The sequence below is a fragment of the Polyodon spathula genome, chromosome 25, assembly GCF_017654505.1.
Source record: "Polyodon spathula isolate WHYD16114869_AA chromosome 25, ASM1765450v1, whole genome shotgun sequence".
Classification (NCBI taxonomy): Eukaryota; Metazoa; Chordata; class Actinopteri; order Acipenseriformes; family Polyodontidae; genus Polyodon; species Polyodon spathula.
Window position 1 is genome coordinate 3,160,333 of NC_054558.1, and position 23,334 is coordinate 3,183,666.

General features: G+C 47.4%; 3 protein-coding genes across 6 annotated transcripts; 1 reads left to right on the forward strand and 2 right to left on the reverse strand.

The window, feature by feature from the left end:
• Nucleotides 1–13: 13 nt before the first annotated feature.
• Nucleotides 14–7,481, reverse strand: LOC121299479 (BTB/POZ domain-containing protein KCTD20-like). Of its 4 annotated transcripts, none has more exons than XM_041227194.1 (8): nt 7,332–7,481; nt 4,620–4,726; nt 4,115–4,271; nt 3,835–3,937; nt 3,359–3,479; nt 2,569–2,766; nt 2,175–2,285; nt 14–1,882 (listed from the first exon to the last, which is right to left on the reverse strand). In XM_041227194.1, the coding sequence occupies exons 1-8, from the start codon at nt 7,340–7,342 to the stop codon at nt 1,584–1,586; spliced, it is 1,107 nt and encodes a 368-aa protein (XP_041083128.1). In that variant the 5' UTR covers nt 7,343–7,481; the 3' UTR covers nt 14–1,583. The 4 variants fall into 4 exon arrangements, with proteins under 4 accessions (XP_041083128.1, XP_041083129.1, XP_041083126.1 ...); XM_041227195.1 differs by having other exon boundaries at nt 4,620–4,723; nt 7,332–7,480; XM_041227192.1 differs by lacking the exon at nt 7,332–7,481 and adding an exon at nt 7,153–7,251.
• Nucleotides 7,482–10,453: 2,972 nt separating this feature from the next.
• Nucleotides 10,454–13,190, reverse strand: LOC121299545 (mitochondrial carrier homolog 1-like). The gene is made up of 4 exons (XM_041227326.1): nt 12,966–13,190; nt 11,930–12,014; nt 11,585–11,691; nt 10,454–11,384 (listed from the first exon to the last, which is right to left on the reverse strand). Exons 1-4 carry the CDS (start codon nt 13,104–13,106, stop codon nt 11,271–11,273), a joined length of 447 nt encoding a protein of 148 aa, XP_041083260.1. The 5' UTR covers nt 13,107–13,190; the 3' UTR covers nt 10,454–11,270.
• A 113-nt stretch (nt 13,191–13,303) lies between these two features.
• Nucleotides 13,304–22,670, forward strand: LOC121299543 (FYVE, RhoGEF and PH domain-containing protein 2-like). Its single transcript, XM_041227325.1, has 16 exons — nt 13,304–14,000; nt 14,196–14,559; nt 15,403–15,492; nt 15,886–16,034; nt 16,505–16,661; nt 16,960–17,098; nt 17,286–17,344; nt 18,105–18,251; nt 18,347–18,439; nt 18,752–18,831; nt 19,248–19,278; nt 19,511–19,603; nt 20,303–20,434; nt 20,939–21,085; nt 21,721–21,864; nt 22,117–22,670. Exons 1-16 carry the CDS (start codon nt 13,933–13,935, stop codon nt 22,318–22,320), a joined length of 2,097 nt encoding a protein of 698 aa, XP_041083259.1. The 5' UTR covers nt 13,304–13,932; the 3' UTR covers nt 22,321–22,670.
• Nucleotides 22,671–23,334: the final 664 nt, after the last annotated feature.

The window sequence follows — 23,334 nt, forward strand, 5'->3', positions numbered from 1 at the left end:
AATGAAAAGATAATTTATTAATATACCTTCTTTATTTTCAGAAAGACTGATCACAGCAGCATCAAGCCTGTGCACAATGTTTTTCCAAGTACTGTGCATTTTAAAGAGACGATGCAAAACAATTTAGTTAAATAGCAATCTTTGGCCTTTATAAGTTTAATAGACTATAATGTGCATAACAATAATATACATACTTCAGTATACAGATATAGTATGTCTTTAATGAAATATATACTTGCAATTAGTGTCCTGCAGTTTGTATTTAATTAACATTGTAAATCTGATTGATAACAACTTGCTGAGTAACTAGCCCAGTGCCCTATTTCCATTCCTTCACTAAATCTAACCCAATAATAATAATACAGTACTGGGAACTGAAGTTATTTTGATTTGTAAATACCAAGAACACTGTGTGCTAAATGAAACACCAATAAATAAAAATTCCTACCACTAAAAACCCTGAATTTAATTATAATTGTTATTTTTTGGTAAAAGTCACTGTTTACAAAAAGAAAGTGCAGATTTTTCTAATTCCTTTCATTATTCAAACCCGAAACAACACCAAACGTTGTGTGTATATATAATATAAAACTCATTATTTTACACCTGTCTTCAATCCCTCGTAACCCTTGATCATCGCCAGGCGTTGCAATGCCCTGCCCTCCATACAAGTTCGTTCTTTGGTGTTCAAAGCAATCCGTGTGTAATGTGTAGCACTGCCCCGTTCTCACGCTACCTGACACATGGTTAGCATGGTGCACTTCATCAACAGCATGACTCGGCTCAACCACAGCCCAACGAAACAGAAAAACACGAAGGCTGGTTTCACAGGTGATGACTGATGCTAATCAGGTCCGGTGAAACCAGTCCTGCACCTACAAACCTGCTGTTCCTTTTTGTTTTTCTTTCTTCAGTGCTGTCATGCCTGACTGTCCATCCATGTCCATCTCCTCCCCTCCCGTCCCCCCCCCCCTCCCTCCACTGCCTGGTAAAGACAGGAGCCAGACGGACAGGGCGTTTATCTGGGTGGACAATTAAGGAAATAAACTCTGCAGCAGGAATTATCCAAGAAAACAACTGCATGATGAGATATTTCAAGTCAATATAAACCAGGCCAGGGATGACCACTGTTGAGGGTGTTCTCTTGTTGCCTTCAAACACTGCTCCTGCTTCTGACCAGTCGACACACCACCAGACCGTGCCTTCAGACCGGTGCATTTTGAATCCTGGTTTCACAAGCCCACTGTTAAAACAGATTAACGTACTCAAGAGTTACACAAGATGTTTGGGTGTTGTATTTCTCATATGGCTCCTAAATAAGTCTTTGCTTAAGCATTGTAAAATATTGAGGTATTGACGAGGGGACCCAGACGTTTTGTGCTGCACTATTTCTGCACCGGAACATCACGCCCACCAATCACAGATCGAGAGCTGGTGTCTCCAACATCCAACAGGAGGATCTTCAGCCTGGGACTCTCAGCGTAGAGGAGTGACCCGTGAGACTGAAGGAAACCAATCCAGATGATTTCACTCTGTAAACACAGCAGGGCCGATGTGGTCTTGCTGCAGATCTGGGGACTGCGTCAGAGATCTCCGTCCTGTATTTCGGAGAGGGGAAGGCAGAGGCAGGGTCCATTGAGCCGGTCCAGCTCATCGACCTGCGGAGGATGGAGGGGGGCATGACTGTGGGGGGTCCCGCCCTCGCCCCCTCCTACCATGCTGGGCAAGCTCTTGCTCCGCACGCACTGGAAGTCCACGTGCCGGCTCTTCCCTTCCTCCTTCTCCCAGGACAGGTGAATGAATGGCCGCTGCACGTAGTTGTAGATGACCTCTGACCTCCCGCCAGGGCGCCGCTTCACCTTCTCCTTGCAGGTGGGGTACCCTTAAATAAATAAATAAATAATACAAATAAAAAAACCTTTAAATATAAATACAGTGCTCCCTGCAGGCCTCCACTCAAGTTCAGCAACTCTGCATGACCGGGATTTGAACTCGCAAACTCCTGACTGCATGACTACCGCTACACTGCATGTGGCAGGCGGTGTCTTCACTAGGTGAGTCAAGGGGAAGCCCAGCCCAGGGGGAGAGATTACAACACAGCCCAATAAAAGGACGTTGCAGACTACAGCAGGACTCTCGACAGCCCTCCAGTCTGACCTGACCTGGCCACTCACCCTCAATGCCGATGCGAATGTTCTTCAGGCCTCTCTCTTTCAGCAGCGCTTTGGCCACTTCACGGTTCTCGATGTATTTGAAGAAGTGGTACAGCTTGGTGCTGTAGACAACTGGGGAGGACGAGGAGGAGGAGGAGGAGGAGGAGGAGAAGGGGCACAAAGCAAGCAGAAGAGAGGGGAGATCAAATCAGTGTAGTTTAATATCAGAGAGCACAGGGCGTGAGAGGAGTTGACAGCAAGTGATTCAGCACCCGTGAGATACCAAACAATACCAACTATGAGAACAGCGTGCTGTGAAGCCCTGCACACGACTTCATGAAGCACAGTGAGATCGTTCGACAGGGTGCTGTAAAACGTTTGGCCACAGCGGTGCAGTGCAGCTCAGTGCTCTTACTCTGGGAGTACTCCTCTCCCATGGGCGGGGGGTGCTCCTGATCCCAGTCCACAGTGTCCTCATCGGTCAGCACCACCATGTGGCACTCCCGCTCCCCCCCCTGCGCACTCGAGATCATCACTGGCAGCACCAGCTCCTGCAGGAACCCCTCAAACTGCCTCCGCGCCCCGTCGTTCGACAGCTCGTGAAGCAGGGCGCCTGAGGAGAGAGAGAGAGGGGGGACAGGTTCAGAGCACAGGCAGGTCACACCTGAGACAGCTCTGCCAGGTCTCTGTTCCAACATCGTTCGATGCCTCTGTAAGCTACTGATTAAAGCTGCTTTATTAAAAGGTTTTCAGACCCTAGTTAAAGCAAGATCCTGCAGTGGCGAAAGCCACAAGGAACTTCTCCTGAATCCAGGTTCCCAGCCCTGGTCTTACAAACCGAAGGAGATCGCTGACTTATTGAATAGTTTTGCACGCTGCTCGCCTTTGGGAAATAATGACCTGCCATTGTCTTGTAACCCTTTCATGCATGAAATATTGAAAACAGCTGGGAAAGTTTTGGACACATAAATACATGTTTCACTGAAAGTGTTTTTTCCATCGATTTATACAGGGGGGGTGGCACCCTGATATGAGCCGATTGTGCGTTTGTGTCTTCCACATCTCCTCGTAGAAAGACTAGAAGAGTTTTTATGAGGTCCATGCATGGGAAGGCTGAGCTGCTGCTATTCCTGGGCGCCAGTTATACAGCCAGACTGAGTGGATGCAAGGGCAGGTTTGAGCTGTAAGAATCGCAGGGTGCTCACTCAGGTCGTGGCACGTGATGGTGTTGCAGTCGAAGTTGATGCAGAAGTAGTCACAGGCCTCTCTGAGCTCCGGCACAGAAACACCGTCGGGACAGCGCAGCACCCCCATCCTGTAATAGTCCTGAGAGAAACACACAGCACAGAACAAGCACGCTGCAGGAGGAGAATTCACTTTACCTTGCAAGGCTAATAGCATCTTTTTTTTTTTTTTTTTTTTTTTTTAAACTTTAAATAGACACCATGTAGACAAACTGATCAGGTCCTCCCTACATCAGTGTATCATGCATCAACCAAGGCAATTTGAATTGCATTCATACATGTTAGCAGAGAACTTGTGTATTAAGTTATAGATGCCATCCCCCTGATCTGACCGCTCGTACTGTGGGATGTGATTCGATCAGCGGGAGAGAGGAATTGAGGAGTACATGAAAGCAGATGGATGGACTGTACAGACTGTAGATGGGGTTTAGACTCACCAGCACGACTCGAAAGACGCTGCCGCTGATCCCCTCTGCGATCTCAAACTCCCTCTTCTCATTGGGCCTGGCGAAGTTGTATTGTCGGGCAGAACCAAACATCCTGAGAGAGAGAGAGAGAAAGAGAGAGAGAGAAAGAGAGAGATTTCACAACAACACACACCGAACTGTGTAGAATAAGGCTGCATTTCATCAAGGGGTTCCAGGAACATAGTAAAACCACAAGAGTCTCCAGTACTCCAAGATTTCACAGCCTGTCCTGGTGATCCAACAGCCCCACCTGGCCAGCATGGTGTCGGGGTGCGCAGTGAAGATCCCGGGGTCCACCGTGAAGCGGCTGTTATCAACGACCAGCGTGACCCACTCCGAGGGGGGCGCCCTTGCACCCACCTCACCCGACATCTCCACTCCACACCGCAGCTCAGAGTTTGCAGTCTCTGGAAGGAAAAAGCAGGCCTTCATTTTACTACCACACTCCTGAAACACTGAAAAGGGCTGAAAAAAGTCATTTTGGACACATCGTAAACAAGATTTTCAAGGCTATCATGCATTTCCGTCTTCCACATGACCCCACATAAAGACTAGAAGACGTTTTTTTTAATCTGTCTCCACATGAGGTCGCCGTGCATGGAAAGGTTTGTGGATTCTTTACATTATGAAATATACAATCCCATGAGCAGAAGAGCCAGCCACTATCTCTACAGAACATGGTGTGCACGTGAACAGGACTACACAGGGGGATACAGCCTAGCAGCAGCAGCTCAGAGACTGAATGCTTCTCTCACCAGAGAGTTCCTGTCTAGTGTCCCAGCGGGCTGGCCCTCTCTCCATCCCCTCGTTCGGGGGCTCGGCGGTCTGGGGGTCCTCACTGAAGCTGTTTGTCCGAGAGCTGCTGAGATAGAGAGAGAGAGGGTTTGACAGCATGTTCAAAATGACCAACTGGAATCCTCTTTAAAAATCTGAGAAATAAGAAAAACAACAAAAGAATAGAAAACGAAGGGATATGAAGCTGCACTATCAAACAGCTCTGAAAGAAAGACGTGACCACAGCGCAGGTATGAAAAGGCTTGCGCAGAGATCCTTTTGCTGGGCCAGAGGAATGCAGGAAGACAACACACTCTGGCATCTCTGAAATGGGTATCCATGCCTACAGCTCATTTTACATTTGCACGCTGATTTGATGTTTAATAAAGAAAGCACTATTAAACTGACTAATTGCTCTACTGAGCGAATCGTTCTGGGTGACTCACGCCAGAGACAACAATCCTCATCCAGGCTTGCTAAGGGAGGTCCTGGGACGATCTGGGCTGGTGTCTTAACCATGCTCCGAGGGTGAAATGTTAATCCGATCTCAGAGTCTCTGAACCCTCTCAAAGCTATTCCAGTCATGCAGTCTAACAGGCTGGAAGAGGCTCAGTTTCTAGTAAAACGCCAAGCCCGGAGTTCGACGCTTGGGAATCATTTGCAGAGTCTTCCCCCCTACAACAGCCTCCAGTCCCCAAGTCTGTTTTTCCGCTGTAGTGACAGGGCGGGTCTCTGCTGCCTGTGCTGTTTCTGCAGAGCTTTTGTGCTGGAAATTCGTTTTATCTTGGGAAAGGAATCTCAAAAAAACATTTGAACCAATGCTAAACAGTAACCCCTAAAAGTGGAGGGGGAGGGTGAATGGTTTGGTGATGAAGACACAATATTGACCATTTCTGCAGATCTATTACATATGAATATATAGGTATGTATTTGTAATTGTATTTTGCAGGTTTAACAGACAGAGCTAGGGGGATGAAACAGAAGACCCATCTCTCTCTCTCAGTATATTACCTACTAAATCTCTACTGAAATCAGTACACTTTGTTTTTAGATTTCCTGCTTTTGTTTTTTTTCTAGGAATGTGTGTGGTCTACACACACCTACACAACCACAACACACACACACAATCTTAAGACGGTGTGCGCATGTATACACAGTGTACAGAACAGTCTGTACCACACTCTTCTCGATTAGAAGAGTCATCTGTAAGTCACTGTGCAGCTTTACACTTTCAAGCAGGAACTGGAATACAGAGCTGAGAGATCCCTGGCAAGCACACGAAGCAGCTGATTGGTGGAGACCGTTCACCCACCCACACCCACACACACACCCACACCCACACCCACACCCACTGGTCTCTCTGTCCTGAGAACCAACCACAGCCTCTTACTGCCCCTTATTTTTGCAATGAGGTTCACAAAACAGGGTTCAAAACGTACTTGAGTCGCTCTCAAATGTATTTTACAAAAGAAAAACGTTTGCATGCAGCTTGCGTTAACTTACACACAGACCTGTCTTCTGTCTCCCACTCGGTTTCCACACTACAGGGGCAGATAGCAGACAGAATACCGTTACCTTCGCCCCGAACTCCCTTCAGATAACACCGAGAGTCAAAGATACACGCAAAGCGGAGCTCGGCCTGCAAACTCAGTCAGATGCTGCCTGCCCCCCAGGTAATCATGCTGTGCGGGAGTTCTAGAACCCGTACCCCACCCAATCACCTTGCAGTCTCTTGCATTCCACTGCCTACCTTTAGTTTCTCCTGCCAGTTCTAATATCATACAAACAGTAACATGCACAGGAAGGGGCTCACCACTCATTAAAGCACAAAGCGGACTCTCATCTGCACAGCTACTGTTTCTACAGCACTCACTACTGACTCATTTGAAGTATTATGGATTGTCTTGTATTTACTTCATAAAGCGCTTTGTGATGGTGGTCCATTACGAAAGGCGCTATATAAAAAAAATGATTGATTGATTGATTGATTGGAAATTTGAATGAAAGGGGGGGTGTCCAACAGGTTTCATCATATAATTACCTCTCAGTCGGTTGATATACCCAGGGACTATTTACACGGAGACAGCTCGTACTATCGGAACAAAACTATTTATGGGGTCTGATAAATGTGCACTCTGCGTGCAATGCCTTTTTTGTGCGTATTTATATATTGTTTATTAAAAATAAAAATCTAGGTTTATTGCAACAAATGATGTGGCCTTTTCTCGCATAGTTGCGTCTTGGCTAGAAAGTGCAGCGCTGTGAGTTACAGCAATGGGACAGTCTGCAGTCATCCATAACTATATAGAATTTTTTAAATTCAGCATGGCGAGAGTTACCAGTACTCTCAAATTGACAGCGTTTTTAATACGCGGAGATTACAGTGAAATACGCTACAGTAACACACGAGCGAGCCTGTCTGTCTGTCACGCATTCTGCGGTTACCTGAAAACTACAAAACAGATCTTGAAAGATCACATCCAAATATAACAGCGATCTCTAAAATCACGATACCTGATCTGGCGGTCGCTCAAAGATAGATGCCTTTTTAAAGGCGGCATGACCTGACAGTATACCCAACTCGTGTTATCGGATCTTGATGGTTTTAACAACTTGATGAAAGCGCAATACGCGTGGCAATTTGTATATAACACAACCCGCCTTGCAGTGCGTCTCTACATAACTACACTTACGTTATGCTCATGTCTTCTCGGCGGCTGAACGCATGGCGAAGACAGTTTTCTTCTCTTCCCTGTACAGAGTTACACAATTTGAAAAAAAAAAAACCAAAACAACAACGACTCTGCCAGCTCCTCCCCTCGACTCTGAGCAATCGCCGAGCGGTCTGCCGCAATAAAAGTCCCCGGGAGTCCTTGTCCACCCACCGCAGTCCCTGCACGGCGCAGGAGACATCACGTTGCGTACGTCCCAGAAGAGTGGCACTAAGAACAGGCGTGCGTTGCAGTTTTAATCATTGAAGCGGGTGAATGTAACCTGCTGCCTTTTTACACGTGTAACAAACAGGCTATTAATACAGCATACCTTATCAATTCAAATGGGTCGTTTTCTACAGTCATAAATAACACAAAGCTATATTGATTGCCCAGAGACGCGTAGTCAAATCCTGGTGTAAAACAGCCCATTTCAAGTTGCAAACATGCAAAACGGGAGACTCTTATCCTGCAAACGCGCGTTACTCAAAGAAGCTCCGCCCGACCTACCAGACAGGACTGAGGGTGCAAACTAGTTTTTAGATTTCCTGCTAAAGCTGTATGCATACCTGCCTGGTAAGAACCCGTCATTCGCCATTTCCCCTTTCCTTATCAAGGCATCGCATTGAGTAACGTTCAGATATTTAAGCCCCGCCTGTCAGCTACGTTAGAATAAGCACATCAGACGCAAAACCTGTTACCTTTTTCATCTGGTAACATATTCTCCTGTTGCAGGAATCGGTTATTCAAATCGAATCGCTGTCAGTATGTTTTCTGTAATACACGCACGTTGCATTTGATTAAATCTGTCAATGGACAAAGCAGGGTCCGGGGTTCAAATCAAGGCTCTTGGGCTCCCTCTGTTGTCACAGTGACAGTTTGACTCCTAAGAGACAGGAATTCACAATGCAAAAGTACCGAAATTAATAAGAAATATGCATTTTGCCAAATGTTTTATTGCCCTCTCCCAATTAATAAATTACAGTGAGACAAGTTAGTAAGCAAATAGCAACTTTCAACACTGAAGTCAGTCAGCAGATGTAAACTGTAGTAACTCTCCATCGCTTCACTGCAGCGCGGGACTTACTCACACTATGTCCTGAAATCAACCTCAAAGCCTGCCATGCTGGTTCACACAGAACACACACTTTGGCTTCAAAAGTGTGTGTGTGTGTGTGTGTGGGGGGTGGGGGGGGGTGGGGGGGTAAGAAAAGACATCACCCCCCCATATATCATTTACTTTTCTATAGTAATGAAAAGATAAAGAGGCATTTGTTTCATTCAGATTGGCCTCTGTACAGTCATGGCCTCCCTCCTCCGAGGACAGGAAGGGGGTTATGCTAATACATTAATGAGACAGTTTTAGCACTGCTGCAATGTGAGGGGGCCATTCCCCAAATAACCCTGCACGGGCCAAAAACTAAACAGCCCCTGGATTTATCCGAGCCGACCCGCGGTGTGTTACCAGCCATTCTACTATCCCATTCTCATTTCATGGGCTGTCACTCCTACACAGCGCACACTACATACTGTGGAGTGTGAAGGTAATGACATCATCCAATTAACAGTGTTGCACAGAGAAGCATGCAAACACGGTGTCTGGACCTTGGGATGTAAATGTTAGTGTCCCTGGTCCAATCAATACATGACCAGTTTGGAACCTGTGAGAGCTGAAAAGATAGGTGAAACTTGTTAACTGTTCTTGGTTAGGGTTATTAAGAATGTGTTCTCGTCATTGCCGTCTTTATCCAATGGGAACCCCTGCACCAAAAGCTTAAAGGATCTTAACAGATAAAGTACAAGCTTAAAAATATAACGTTTGGTTTGTTTTTAACTTTTTAAGTTCATGATCCTCTAAAAACAGTTGTTGCGTGTAACATTATGAAAGCAATCTGGTTTCAAATCAAAATGACCCGCCTCCGAGTTTAACGTTACTGTCCTGAAACAGGCATGAAACAAAGACAACAGAATGAACCCAGATAGAATAAAACAAAAACAACACAGAAAAGAAAGACCTGCAGCTTTGAAGAAACCGCCCTGTCCTTTCAATAACGACATAACAACATCATCACAACACAAAGAAAGTCAGACAGCTGGAATCCACCGACAGCAGAATGCTCCTGTTGAAATGTTTCTAGCTGTTGACAGTGCTGTTCTCATGTCATGAACGAGGTGCCATGCTCCTGTGAAGCCTCGACTCAGCCGGGGCGGGGGGGGGGGGGGGGGGGGGGGGTCACTCCACTGCTAAAGCTGCCCTCTCCAGTGGAACGCATCGGAAGAGGAAGCTGGACCCTCGAAACAACTGACCCTGGAGAGAAACGGAGAGAGGCTTTACAACAAAGGGGGACGAGCGATTCTATCCGCTCCGGTCACGAGTGGATATACAGTTTGTGTGAACTCTGTTTCAAGAAGTCACCCTGCCAAAACCAAACATGTACGCATTATAAAACAGATACACAGATAGGAAGCTTAACCTGGTATAATTATGCACACAGTGCCTGCGTGTGTTCATCTGGTTAGCATTCCTTTAAGGTGTGCTAATACAGGCAGGGCACTCTACTGTCCTGGGAAGCAAACAAAGCAAGCAAGGTGTTTACTCCATGTGTGGCTGATGAGTCATTAGCACCATGTGATGGAATAAAGGTTTCTACAGAGGGTGCAGGCACAGGCACAAGAAGAGCCGTGGAACTCACGGTGAGGATGCATGTGATGTGGTTCAAGCGAGGGACCCTGCACGTAGCAGACACATGCTTTGACTAGGTGCTGGTGCAAAGCTGTTCTTAATGAACTCCAGTAAGAGCCACGCTGGGAGGATCCTGTGTTACAATTTGTATCAGATCCCACACTGTGAATAATGCAAAACATGGTGCCTTCACTCTCATGACATCACTAGGGTGGGGCTAAAACATTGTTCTCCAGCCTTAAATTCAAATCAGGCTCATTAAAACGACACCTCACTGTAGTTTAGGAAGGGGGCTCGGAGCACGCATTCCTGTGAAGGTAGATCTCTACGACAGGGCTGTCAATAGCGTGGGCAGAAGCAGTGATGAAAGTGAAAGTCCGCCACACAGCGAGCGTGACGTGGTAAACGGTCTGGATGGAAATCGGCTGTTGAAAGTTACAAAGGCTGGAAGTTTTAGTGAAACTCACACAAAGAAACCTGCGATCCCTTCCTGTCGAAAGATTTCCGCGACGGAGCTGAACAAGCCGCTGTCAATGGAAACAAAGGGAGTCAAGGTTAGCAGGAAGCTGGGAGCTGCGCTTCATCTAAAGGACTGGAAAGCAGAGGAGCGTATCCCCCCTCCCAATTCACTGAGGCACACTGATTTACCTGTACCTCATTTCTCTCCCAACAAACTGCGCCATGCACCAGACAGAAATCACTGGAACAAAACAAACACTGCTGTTTAAACGCTGACTGGCAAAGCTGAGAAACCGTTTCAAACGTTCTCTTTCAAACATTTACCCCAAACGATGCCTCAATATCTCAGAGCGCAACGCTTATTTCAGTAAAACATTTTATACTAAGCTTACATGCTTCCCATTTGGACTCAAATTGCTGGCTTTGTCAGATAATAAACGCAGACGTCCTGTTCTGCAGAACTGCGAAGGCAATGCTTGCACAGGTAACAGCATTACCCAGAACTGGGGTGACTATCCGAGCCACGCACTGCACCACCATGTCGTGCGAGGTCTGCAACACAGCAGGGAGGTAATTCAGAAAGTGAAACACTGCCCTCTAGTGGCAAAACACAGGGACTGCCACTACCAGCAGATTATTCTGATGATGTACAACACTGCCCTCTACAGGCAAACCGCAAGTACTGTCAATTCCTTGAGTAATGTGCCGCTATCAAGTCCACTGCCCAGATTTGAAACAATGAACTGCTCAAGGCCTGGATAAAGGTTTAATTGGTTCAACTACGAAGGGCTGGAAATTGTTTCCTGGTGTCTCACCTCTCTGACAACCTTCCTGAGGGACGTCTTGATATCGTCCTTGTTGGACACGTGCTCCATGTCTGGGATCGGAGTGACCTGTGGAATACAAGCAGGACACCCCCAGTGGAAATCTCTGTGCACGCTGGCTTTGGGGGCTGGGCTGGAAACACAGTGGTATTGTATCACATGTGAATTGCTCAACTCAAGACCCGGACTGGAATAGGCGGACCGGAGCTGTGGCAGGGCTGGTTAAGGGTGACCCCGCTGCAGTACTGGGGGGTGAATATGCATGGTACCTGTTTGATTCGGCTGCGCACCACAGTGGAGACAGTGCTGGACACAATTCGGGGAGAAAGGCCTCTGAACAGACCCCACTTCCCATCCACACGGACTATATACCTGGCTACAAACAGGAAGACACAAACCAATGGGCATTTATTCTCTTTCGTGTGATTTAACAGTAGCTTTTTTTTTTTTGTAAAATTCAACTGGAATCTTAACACATATCCCCCGATTGTGCCTCTCTCAATAGTGCTACAGAATGTCCTTACCAAGTTTCATCCCTATAACATAAAACGGTTTTCCACATGCAAGTACGTATGGGAATCTCCACTATATAACCCTGTGGCCAGGGAACCCACCATAGGAGAAAAACCCTGGCAGGTACAGAACCTTCCTCCCAAACAGGTTGCTGCCTGCGGTCGGTGGCTGAGGTTTGTGGCCCATCTGCAAAGAACAATGAGACCCTTTTTGCAGTAAACAGTCATGCCGGAATGCGGAGCGCCCAATCTCCCTGCTGTACGGATTAGCGCCAGCAGGTGGCACTCAAGATTCCCAGGTTGCTGTTTGCATTCCCTATCCTAGAGAGAAAATCAGAGTGGCAACGCATAAGGAGATTGGTCAGCGTAGCTGGAAGGAGGGACCAAGTCCTGAGTGAACGGTTTCTCATGTCAATCAAACTCCTCACACACATTCCTGGGGGAAGAAAAAAACAACATTCCTAACTGTATCGGACTCCAGCCTGGAGCTTCACAGACACTCAACAACCAGGCTTGCGCTGCTATGATCTTCTGCTGGCCGTGACACTGTCATTTTTATTACGCTACAGGCATTTGCATACTGGTAATTATATCCAGTTTCAGTGCTGTAAACAAGACTCCCATTCCATAGCAGTGTGATCCACACCCGAGCTTGTTACCTATACAGGGTGGCTGGTCAGGCTCATAATAAAACCTGGAATGGGTGAAACTGCTATGCAGCAGGAGTCTTAGTCCCATCCCAGCTGTGCATCAGTGTAAATATCCTACCCCTACTACACGTAAGCATGGCACGCAATACAGCTTCTAGCTTAATTCATGGATGTTTTTAACGAGTGTGGGGTTTCGGTTAATATTTGGGTTAAGGTACATATGTGACTAGATTCTGTTCCGGCTGCCCGGCCACATATCCACAGGAAAAGACCACAGTCGTGTCCCGAACACAGCCTCGGAGCTCAGCGTGATAAACCCACAGTCTCGCTAGCCCTCCCTGGTCCATCTCTGACATGCACAGTGCAGGCACAGGCCGCTAGTGCTGCTCCCGTCTCCTCTATTAGCTGCTGTGTCCTGTAAATCATGTCTGCAATAAATTCAGATCTGTTCCAACGCCCCCCTCAACGTTACTTTCACACAGACCTACCTGGATGAGCAGTTTCACGTACAGCAGCGGGTGAGTGAGGACTGTCACCCCGGCCCCCAGAATCACCACCGCCGTGTCCATGTCGACCGTAGAGACGCCAGCCGCGGGGACCCCTCTTCTCTCCTTACGGGGGTGGCTCATCTCTCTACCATCTCCAAAGGGATACCGAAGGGAAGGCGTCTTGGCTGGGCCTGCTTGGGAAAGGGGAAAAAAAAAATACACCCCTGTCACATGATAGACAGCAACTTAAACAAACTAACACGTGACACGGTGGAGAACAATCTCCTCGCATAGCGAATATTCGCTAACTGTGAACATTGTGTGTGTGTGTGTGTGTGTGTGTGTATATATATATATATATATATCAAACACCTTCACTTTTAAACCATTACAGAAATGAAATCTAATGACTTCGTCGCACCAGTAGGGGGCAGCATTGACCGCAGTCGCAGTGGCCGTGGGCACGCATGGCAGCGCTGCCCGGTACATGCCAGTGCAGGACAGGGGTGGTAAATGCGGGTGTGTCTTCCGTACTTCACGCTGCCTTAGAACAAGCCATTGTCTGTTTGTGCGTGTCACAGGGTCAGTTATATGAAATGCAAAATATAAACGCGAACAAATAAAAAATTAAATACATAAACACAACACACTGAAAACACTGCAGAGGGAGCAACAGACGGTGCAGCGCCGTTGATATATTTATATCTAAAGTGCCCCCCCATAGTTAACTTCCTCTTCTTGCTGTGGTTAGTTCTGATATAAAACAGCTCCATTCCACTCACCTAACCACTTCCAACAGACTCTGTGCAGCAGCAGATGCAGAATCAACATCTTCGTTTGCACAGAGGAATATAGATTGCCCTGTGAGGAATATAGATTGCCCTGTGAGGAATATAGATTGCCCTGTGAGGAATATAGATTGCCCAGGTGGCTATTGTGACTAGCAGAGATCGCGTGAACGCTGGAGATGGAGAAGGAGGACCCCCGGAATCGAATGACTGTCTCTGACATGGTTTCCAGGTTCGAAGGCGGAAGGTGGGTCCCTTCAGTCTGGGTTTTTGCTCATTGACCTGTATGACAGATTTTGGGTAACACTTTCCATTTAGTGTCTCAGTGTAGTTACATAAGAGTTACTTATTAAATACAAGTACACTGGAAATGTTATTGTGCATATGTAAGTACACAAAACAGTTGCCCTGCGGTCGCTCATCTTGCCTGTTTAAGTTTCAGATCCAGGACAGATGAGGATCAGTGGAAGCTGGCTAAGCCTCAAGCCCTAATGCCACCAGGGGCGCGGCTGCAGGCAACCAGACCTGCCAACCCAGAGCACTGGCCCCAGCGAGAACAGAACAGAGAGACACCGCAGAGGAAGCACGGCGAGGACTCCAGGGGCCCCCGGCACAGCCCCCCGACAGCCCGGAAAGTGCGCAAGCCCTCGGACAACACAGAGCCCCCCGGGGCCAGCAGAGATTTGACATGGAAAAGAATGCATTCCTTTCGCAAACGCCACTCCACCCAGAGGCTGATCCAGAGAGAGGTGAAGCCAGCGCTGGAGGAGCCGGAGGAGAAGGAGACCGTCAAGGAGGAAAAGAAGGTAAAAGTAGAATCACGGGGAGCCTTTTGAAACAGGGCTGTATGATCCCCAGCTTACTAATGACTTCAGTATAACTGGTTCCCGTTTCATTTTGAAACTGGTTTTCCGTAATTGATACTGTGTTACCGGTTATCTAAGGCATGCACTGAGCAAAAACTGCATATATATATACATATATACATATATACATACATACGTGTCCGGTTTCAGGTGTTTGCTCAATAGGGTTTCTGCTGCTGTCGTTTCCCAGGCTAATCTGAGTTGCCTTCTCTGTTTATTCAGGCAGTGGCTGCTGAGGACGTTCCTCTTTTATAATTCCTGCTTCCCTGCTGTATATGACAGCACTGGGGGTTGTAATGACTAGATCTGTATCAAACGTCTTCTCGGGTATTTTTGCGTCTTCACATTATTTATACACGAGTGATATATATATATAATTTTTCTTTTTTGCAAAAAAAAAAAAAAAAAAAACAAACTAGCAGAACCGTTAGCACAGCGTTCCCAGCAATGATAACACGATGTATTTTGAGGTGCCTGGCACAGATACAGTGTGGCACTGCAATGGATTGCCTCTGCGCATGGGTTAATACCAGTGTGATACCAGTGTGAAAACGTGAGAATGCTACCACTGTTGTGTATTTCTACCAACGGCGGCCTTATACTATTGTAGCTGCCCTTAGCAAAGATTATCCATGACTTACAAAACCAATACTACAGTAATACTAGCGCATCACGAGATTCCTTTAGTACATAACCATGGCGTTGCTGTGGCAGAGCCGCTGCACTGCCAGTGGAGATCACTGAGGGACCCCTTGTGGGACAGTAACATATCTCTGTCCTCAGGAGACTGTTGAAGAGAAGCTGTTCAAGATTGCCAAGGAGCTGCTAGACACAGAGAAGGCTTACGTCAGCCGGCTACATTTACTAGACCAGGTCAGGGTTGAATATATTGTACACTAACTGCTTGTGCCTGGTGGGGCAGTTGCTGTTCTGTGGCAGTGTGTGACAGAAAAACATACATTCTGTCTGTCTGTCTGTCTGTCTGTCTGTATGTCTGTCCACTCTGTTGTGCTCTCAGACAGACCAAGATGTCATCCTCTATCAGTGTTAATCCTTGGACTACAGTCCCTCAACATGGTCATTGATTGGACTGTCCACCTTCGTAGCATATTGTATGTTAAAGCCATTATGAGTTAACTCTGAGATGGGTTAACAAAGACAGAAGAACAGGGAGAAGCATGTTGCTCCCTGGAGGACAGCGCTCTGTCCCTGAAAGCAGAGGGGCAGGATGCTGTTTCTACAGCCTGTACGCTGTGTGCCTCGCAGGTGTTTTACGCTGAGCTGCTGAAGGAGGCTCGGTCGGGCAACTCATTCCCTGAAGACGTTGTGAAGCAGATCTTCTCCAACATCTCCTCGGTCTTCCAGTTCCACCAGCAGTTCTTCCTGCCCGAGCTGCAGAGGCGCATGGATGACTGGTGAGGGTTCTATGAGAGCAGGCAGGCTGAATCCCAGTCCTGGGTCCCCTGAGCCAGCCAGGCTTCAGGTTCAAACACTGACTGGTTTTAACAAGCCCTTCAATGCTGTCTAATGGACACAAAGCAGGGAGTGGGCAATCTTTGCCCTTCCAGCCCATTCCATTGCAAATTCCTTTTTAAAATTCCCAATTCTAATTCCAGTTCCTTTGAAGGACTTGAAAGTGGAATTTTAGAGGCATAACAATCGCTGTGATTGCTGCATTCATTTGAAGCCAATTTAAACGACTTCAGTGACTTCAATTGAAGTAATCTCTTGCCACGGTGAGATGCTCATTTTAACAGAGTACTACTGCTAATTGTGATTTTGATCAGTGCTCTGTGGGAATTGATTAAAAGGGAATGTAGAGTGTTCTGCTCCACTGCTGCCCAGCCCCCTGATCAGTGATGAAGAATCTTGCTCTCCCTTGCAGGGGGTCGAACCCGCGGATAGGGGACATCCTGCAGAAGGTGGCCCCCTTCCTGAAGATGTACGGGCAGTACGTGTGCTGCTTCGACAGGGCCATGGACCTCATCACCACCTGGATGGAGAAGTCTCCGCGCTTTGAGGAGATCGTCCTGGATATACAGGTGTGCCATCGGCTCCCCCTGCAGGCTGACTGGTAGAATGACTTGCAGTCAGCTTGAAAAATGACATGCGCACGTCAGTTCATAGTTGACATCATTTGATGACCGTCTATGCACAATGTTACTAAAAAAAAGCTATAAACAATATAGATTTTTTTTTTCTATGCAGGGCATATTGTCAGCCTAATCTCAGAGGCTCAGTATGAGCATGCAAACCCTTCAAACAAAACGTGCAGCAAGGGCAGTGAGAGCCATGGGGAGAGCAGAGCACATCCTTGTTCTTTTTGCTCTGATCTTGCAGAAGCGCGAGGCATGCGGTAACCTGACTCTCCAGCACCACATGCTGGAGCCCGTGCAGCGGGTCCCGCGATACGAGATGCTGCTCAAGGACTATCTGAAGAAGCTGCCCCCGGGATCACCGGACAGGGCAGACTCCGAGAGTAAGAACAGCACAGTCCCGCCTCATGCGACCAGCTGCTCAACACTGGATCGCACTGTCCCTTATATATATCAAGTGCAATTACAACAGCCTGTGAATAGGGAGCGCATGCACTTTGCAAATAACAACATCTTAAAGTGATTGTGACTTCAAGCACTTCAGTTAAAATGTGATTACTTTGTTTTTAGAGTCCCTGGAGATCATCTTTGAAGCCGCGAAGCATTCCAACGCTGCGATCGCTGATATGGTAAAATCTTTTTTGTTGCTTTGAGAACAGGGTCGCTGCGAAGGGGAATTCAGAAGTGGGTTTGGCTCACTGCTTCTGCTTTGCAAAACGTTGCTTTCTGTTTTAACTAAGAGCGAGTTCAGAAAGGAGAAGTCCAAAGGTTGGAGCAGCCGGTGCTGAAGGAGTGCAGAACGCAGGTCAGGGAGCTGTGCACAGCAAGTTTGCAGGATATCACCACAGAATCATTAGCCTGTTTTAAAACTGGGTGTAATTCCTAAAACAGCACAGCACAGCCTTGGTTTGTGATACCTACCGTATCATTTTGACTCTACAGTATGACTGACTTCATCGAAATGAGATGTATTCAATATTTCTAAGGGATTTGCCAACGCCGTTACTGCATTTAATACATTGTAATGCATTATTAACACATTTTACACACTCTTTCAAACATCTATAAAGTGTAAGGAGATCCCAGCCATGCCCCTGTTTTTTGGTAAGACGTTAGTTCAGGGATCTGTATATGAATCATGCAATGATATGAATTATAACATTCCTACAGCATCTGGTAGCAAAGAATTCATTTGAACAGTTCATTGTATATTCATTGTTCATTTCATAACTGATAGCATTACATAGCCACTGGTAACAGTTCCCTAAATGATATCTTTTTTAACTAAGACTGTGTGTAACTATGTGTGTGTGTGTGTGTGTGTGTGTGTGCGTGCGTGCGTGCGTGTGTGTGTGTGTGTGTGTGTGCCTGTGTGTGTGTGTTGGGCAGGAGCGTCTGGAGAAGTTGTGGGAGGTCTACGAGATGCTGGGGATGGAAGAAGAGATGGTGGACCCCTCCAACAAGCTCATCAAAGAGGGTCCCATCCTGAAAATCTCCTTCCGCAGCGTCAGCCTCAAAGAGCGCCACATCTTCCTGGTGAGTGATAAAGCCCAGGCTGCATTCAGGCATTATTTAAAGAGTCCCATTTTCCCAGTGGTTACACCCCCCTCCCTCCCCCTGCTGTCTTACAGTTTAACAACATGCTGCTGTACTGCGTGCCCAAGTTCAGCCTGGTGGGGGCTCGCTTCTTCATCCGGACACGGCTGGACGTGGACGGCATGCAGGTGACACGCTTCCTACCCGCTACATGCATGTACTGTAGCACGCTTAGATACACATTGTGCTGGGAAGGACTGGCAGGCATGAGGCAGTGCACTGGCTCTTTACACAAGCTCAATTCAAGCACTGTTGCTATTGTATTAAATGAGAGAACTGAAACAAGAAACATGAAGGGTAGGGTTATTTTCCGGTGAAAGCTGGAGAGAGATGTCTGGATAAAGCAGGGCAGGGAGAGGAGCTTCAGTGCGAAGGCTTGCAGGGAGGCAGCAGGGTTTTTCGTCCCATTGAAATACAGTTCTCTATTGCGCCCCTTGCAGGTGAAAGATCTGAACGACGTCGAGTTCCCCCACGCGTTCCTGGTCTCCGGGAAGCTGCGGACTCTGGAGTTGCAGGCCAGGTGAGCAAGCTTCTGCCAGATTACCAGGAACACAAGAAAAAGGAAAACTAGCACAGTTACAGAAACAACTGAGGAGCTTGCATTGGTACTGTGAATCCAGTGTGTAACCCATAGCAACAGAGGAGCTTGCATTGGTACTGTGAATCCAGTGTGTAACCCATAGCAACTGAGGAGCTTGCATTGGTACTGTGAATCGATTGTGTAACCCATAGCAACAGTAACCATAAGACCCCATTGGGTCAGGATGGCGCTTATTACTGGATTTGAACACTAGGAGCAGTCTGTGGTGACCAGGGTTTTTCATGTAGTGCTGGGACATTTTTAAGTTGTATTTTTACAAAATTAAAAGGAAGCCTCTTATACTGAGCCACAACTGCAATCATTAAATTCCCGGTTTGGTTGTTTTGTGTTGGCAGATCTCAGGAGGAGATGCAATCCTGGATACAGGTAAATACACCTGTGTGCTGTTCTGATCTGCTAACGGTGTGTCGAGGAGGTCAGATCAATGATACTGCTTCTAGAGATGAATGAGGATTGAATCTGTCAATCTGGGAATCATTTAGAACTCCTGCCGAGCATGCTTTATATTAATAGGCTGCATTATAACGCCTACTTGGCATTGGCTGGTCTTTATTTATCTGCTTCTTTGATTGGCTGCTGTTTTTTGTCACACATACAGGCGTGTCAGCAAGCGATCGACCAGAACGAGAAAAAAACAGAAAGCTTCAAAGCTGCAACCAGCAGCCTGGCTCAAGATCTGCAGCAAGTCACGGTCCGGGTTCAAGTCCTTACTGTTTTCCATTACGTGTGTGTGTGTGTGTGTGTGTGTGTGTGTGTGTGTGTGTGTGTGTGTGTGTGTGTGTGTGTGTGTGTGTGTGTGTGTGTGTGTGTGTGTGTGTGTGTGTGCGTGTGTGTGTGTGTGTGTGCGTGTGTGTGCGTGTGTGTGTGTGTGTGTGTGTGTGTGTGTGTGTGTGTGTGTGTGTGTGTGTGTGTGTGTGTGTGTGTGTGTGTGTGTGTGTGTGTGTGTGTGTGTGTGTGTGTGTGTGTGTGTGTGGTGTGTGTGTGTGTGTGGTGTGTGCGGTGTAGTGTGTGCAGGAACGTGGTTGCGTGTTGTGTGCGTGTGTGTGTGTGTGTGTGGGTGAGGGGTGGCAATGAGGGCTGCTGCACTGTCTGTGTCTGAGTGTCCAGTCGCTCCCTCTGTTCAAGCTGAGTGCAAGAGAAAGTACCCTCTCAGCTGGATTAGAGGGAGCCACGGACCAGTGCTGCTGCTTACACACGCTGCTTCACCAGTATCCTGCGTTATAATGCAGGAGTGGTCTATCAGCTGGAACACTGGGATAGAAACAGTAGATGTTGCTCTGGGGCAAACAGCGTGCTAGCAGGGGAGGAGCCTTTCAGGGGCGGGCCAGACTTTGCAGACGTTCTCGTGCTTGTACGGGTGTTTGAGTTCTGGCTGTGCTTCCCCATGCAGGTTGAGAGGCAGGAGCTGGGCAAGCGTGCCCCCCAGTTGATCCGAGACAAGCTGGTGTCCATGTGCATGCGCTGCAAAGAGCCTTTCAACGCCTTCATCAGGAGACGACACCACTGCCGGGCCTGCGGCTATGTGAGCACCCAGCCCACACACTGCTAGCAACCTTACAATACAAACATATTCTCAAACATACATGTAGAAATGGAACTCTCACACTTAAATAACAGGAACAGCATGATAAATATATACATCACAATATATATCGTAGATGTATTTTTGTAATTCCTTTGTAAAGGGGCCCCTCATTTTAAGGAATCATTGTCCTGTATGTGTCTGCTAGAGTCTCTCCAGCTGTAATCCATACACAGATGTTTCCATTGTGTGAACGCGGGACACCTCTCTCCTTTCCAGTGTAGCTGTTTAATAGAAACGACGTTGATATTGTCTTGGGCTATTGTTCTTTGATACTGAAGCATTTCATTTTTTACTTTAATGATCGGTCTTGCTTAGACCTTGCTGGCGAAGAGCAAGCCACGGGGGGGAACACAAGGATGCAACAAGCGTTGAGCACGATCATCCTGTAACTGTGACTTGCCACACCTCGCAGTGATTTCACTGGCTCCCTTTCCCGAGCAGGTTGTGTGCTGGAAGTGTTCAGACTACAAGGCAGCACTGGAATACGACGAGTACAGGCAGAACAGGGTGTGCGTTGAGTGCAGCAGCATCCTGGAGGGGCAGACAGGGAGCAGAGAGCGGGAAGACAAGAAGAGAGGCATACTTGAGGTACTGGAGGAGACACCCAGCCAGCCAGGCAGCTTGGTGCCTTGCAGCTCCTGGACTGCTGTGTGTGGGACAGGGCAGAGGCTGGGTGCAAACTGTTAAACATTCGAGTGATGGGCAGAAATCCAGTGGGTTGGAGGTGACTTGGGCATAAGGAGAGTTTAGTAAGGCAACTGCACTTGGCATTAGGTTTAGCATGTTGAATGATAAGGCATGTGCAGGAATGTATGGGGAAGGAGACATGCAGTAAACCACAGTAAGCTTTTACAGGAGAGTAGTGTGTGGTTGGTTGCACCTGTGTGCAGTAACTCATTGCTGTTGCTGACAATTATAATTAGTAAGATAACAGAAAAAAAACTGTAGACACCCAGTCTCTGAGCTGCTAGAGTATAAACACCAGGCATACAGGTGACACAGGCAGAGAAGCTCCCAGACCTCCAGATCAGTGTATCAGTGTGAGGCTGTCTCCCAGGGTTGAGGCAATCTGATCAGTTCTCTATCTCTGTTAATAATATTGGCTTGTACTGTATCTAAACGATATAACATTCAATGTAGAATGTAATGTTTGCTTGTTGGCACCAGTAAATGGTAGACATTGTTCAGATCTGAAACACGCTCTGGTCTCGTCCTGGTCTCAGAAAGAAGCTGCCGAGGTGTCTGGGAGGAGCTTGATGTGCAGCTTCCTGCAGGTCCTGGAGAAGAGCGGTCGGGTGGGATCCAGGGGCTGGTTTGTCATCCCCAGAGACGAGCCCATGATCCTCTACATGTACGCTGCACCGCAGGTACTGAACACCAGAGGCACCCCAACCAGGGCTGCTTGAAAACACATGAAGGAGGAAGGCTTGGCCCTGTCCTGACCCACAGTTGGAATATGTGCGCATAAACAAATCTACCTTTCAGCCCCAATGAAGTGTCACTGCCCGCTGGAGCCGCCATGTTGTTTGTTTATCCCACTCAGAGAGGGGAAGCCTTTACTTCAAATGCTGGGAGCCGCAGGAATGGCGGCCCACTCACTGTCTCGTTTCTGTTTTCAGGATGTGAAGGCCCAGAGCACCATCCCGTTGCTAGGATACCAGGTGAAGAAGCTGTTGCCGGGGGACAACCGCTGTGCCTTCCAGCTCACCCAATCGAAACAGACCCTCTCCTTCCTGGCCGAATCAGAGGAGCAGAGAGAGCGGTGGGCGGAAATTATCAACCAGGTGGCCAATGGGGAGAACCAGTGGTCTCTGGATGACTGATTCCTCCTTTTCAGCCATTGTAAATAGCTCTTGGTTGTACTAATAATCAACAACAAATAACAAAGCACATGTAGACTCTTCTGGACCTCTGTGGGGGTCCTGGGAAGGAAATTCAAATCTAAATGACTAACCTGGAGGCAGAATTGTCTGATTTCTTTACTAACTCTGACTTGTTGACTGGAGGAAGTGAGACAGGGTGGAGTTGCACTGAGCAGTGAGGGGAGGAGCAGTGCAGCTGATTTTGAAAGGGATGTCATTACATTGAACTAGCTGTTTGGTTCATTTTATCAGGCTAGATTCTGAGTTATGAGACGAGAGTTGTGGATTCTCTTAAATCAGGTTAATAAAACATCGCGTAACAATCCTTTTGTGCTCTTTGTGTTTTTTGTGGGGAATAAAGAGGCTCTAGCGATAATGTGGATTAGCGAGGCAAAATTAAACGCACACCTCATCCTACTTCAGGGCCCCCTACTGGCCAGGCAGAGGGTGAGCTCAAGCAGACACCCGCAGGACTGGCCTTTGTCCAGCAGGGGGGGGGCGGTAGCTCCCTGGCATCCGCTTTGGATGTCCTGGGTGTAAAGAGACAATGAACTCTCAGTAGCTGACATATCTACATGCTGTAGAGTACAGGTCAGCGATTGGAACTAGAAAACTTGTCCGTAGAAAAGTAAACAGGTCATGTCCTTTTTTAATTTTTTTTATTTGCAGTGTTAGTCATGTTTTTTAGACTGTGTGACCACAAACATACGCCAATCAACAGAAAAAAAAAGCATGCAATGTATTATCATGAACAACAGAAGACAGGGGGTGCATCCCACTGATCTTAATGATGATGGTTGCAAACAATGCTCATCACTAAACAGGACAATCCCTGGCGTTCTGCATGCAGTAAAATGCATAGGCTTGCAAATGATCTCTGTGGCATCGCTAAGATCCCCCCCCCCCCGCTCAGATTAATGAAACACACCCCATAGAGTTGGTTGTACTGCTCTTAAAAGACATCATAACAGGAGC

Excerpts from the sequence above, each read along its gene's own strand:
- LOC121299479 (XM_041227192.1), bottom strand. The coding sequence starts at position 7,199 with ATGCCGCCTTTAAAAAGGCATCTATCTTTGAGCGACCGCCAGATCAG. Across the intron at positions 2,767-3,358 it reads CATCACGTGCCACGACCTGA|GCGCCCTGCTTCACGAGCTG; the intron begins GTGAGCACCCTG and ends CTCTCTCCTCAG. Across the intron at positions 2,286-2,568 it reads GGGAGAGGAGTACTCCCAGA|TTGTCTACAGCACCAAGCTG; the intron begins GTAAGAGCACTG and ends CGTCCTCCCCAG.
- LOC121299545 (XM_041227326.1), bottom strand. The coding sequence starts at position 13,106 with ATGAGCCACCCCCGTAAGGAGAGAAGAGGGGTCCCCGCGGCTGGCGTC. Across the intron at positions 12,015-12,965 it reads ACGTGAAACTGCTCATCCAG|ATGGGCCACAAACCTCAGCC; the intron begins GTAGGTCTGTGT and ends TGTTCTTTGCAG. Across the intron at positions 11,385-11,584 it reads TGCGCAGCCGAATCAAACAG|GTCACTCCGATCCCAGACAT; the intron begins GTACCATGCATA and ends TGTATTCCACAG.
- LOC121299543 (XM_041227325.1), top strand. The coding sequence starts at position 13,933 with ATGGAGAAGGAGGACCCCCGGAATCGAATGACTGTCTCTGACATGGTT. Across the intron at positions 14,560-15,402 it reads CCGTCAAGGAGGAAAAGAAG|GAGACTGTTGAAGAGAAGCT; the intron begins GTAAAAGTAGAA and ends CTCTGTCCTCAG. Across the intron at positions 18,252-18,346 it reads AAGAGCGCCACATCTTCCTG|TTTAACAACATGCTGCTGTA; the intron begins GTGAGTGATAAA and ends GCTGTCTTACAG.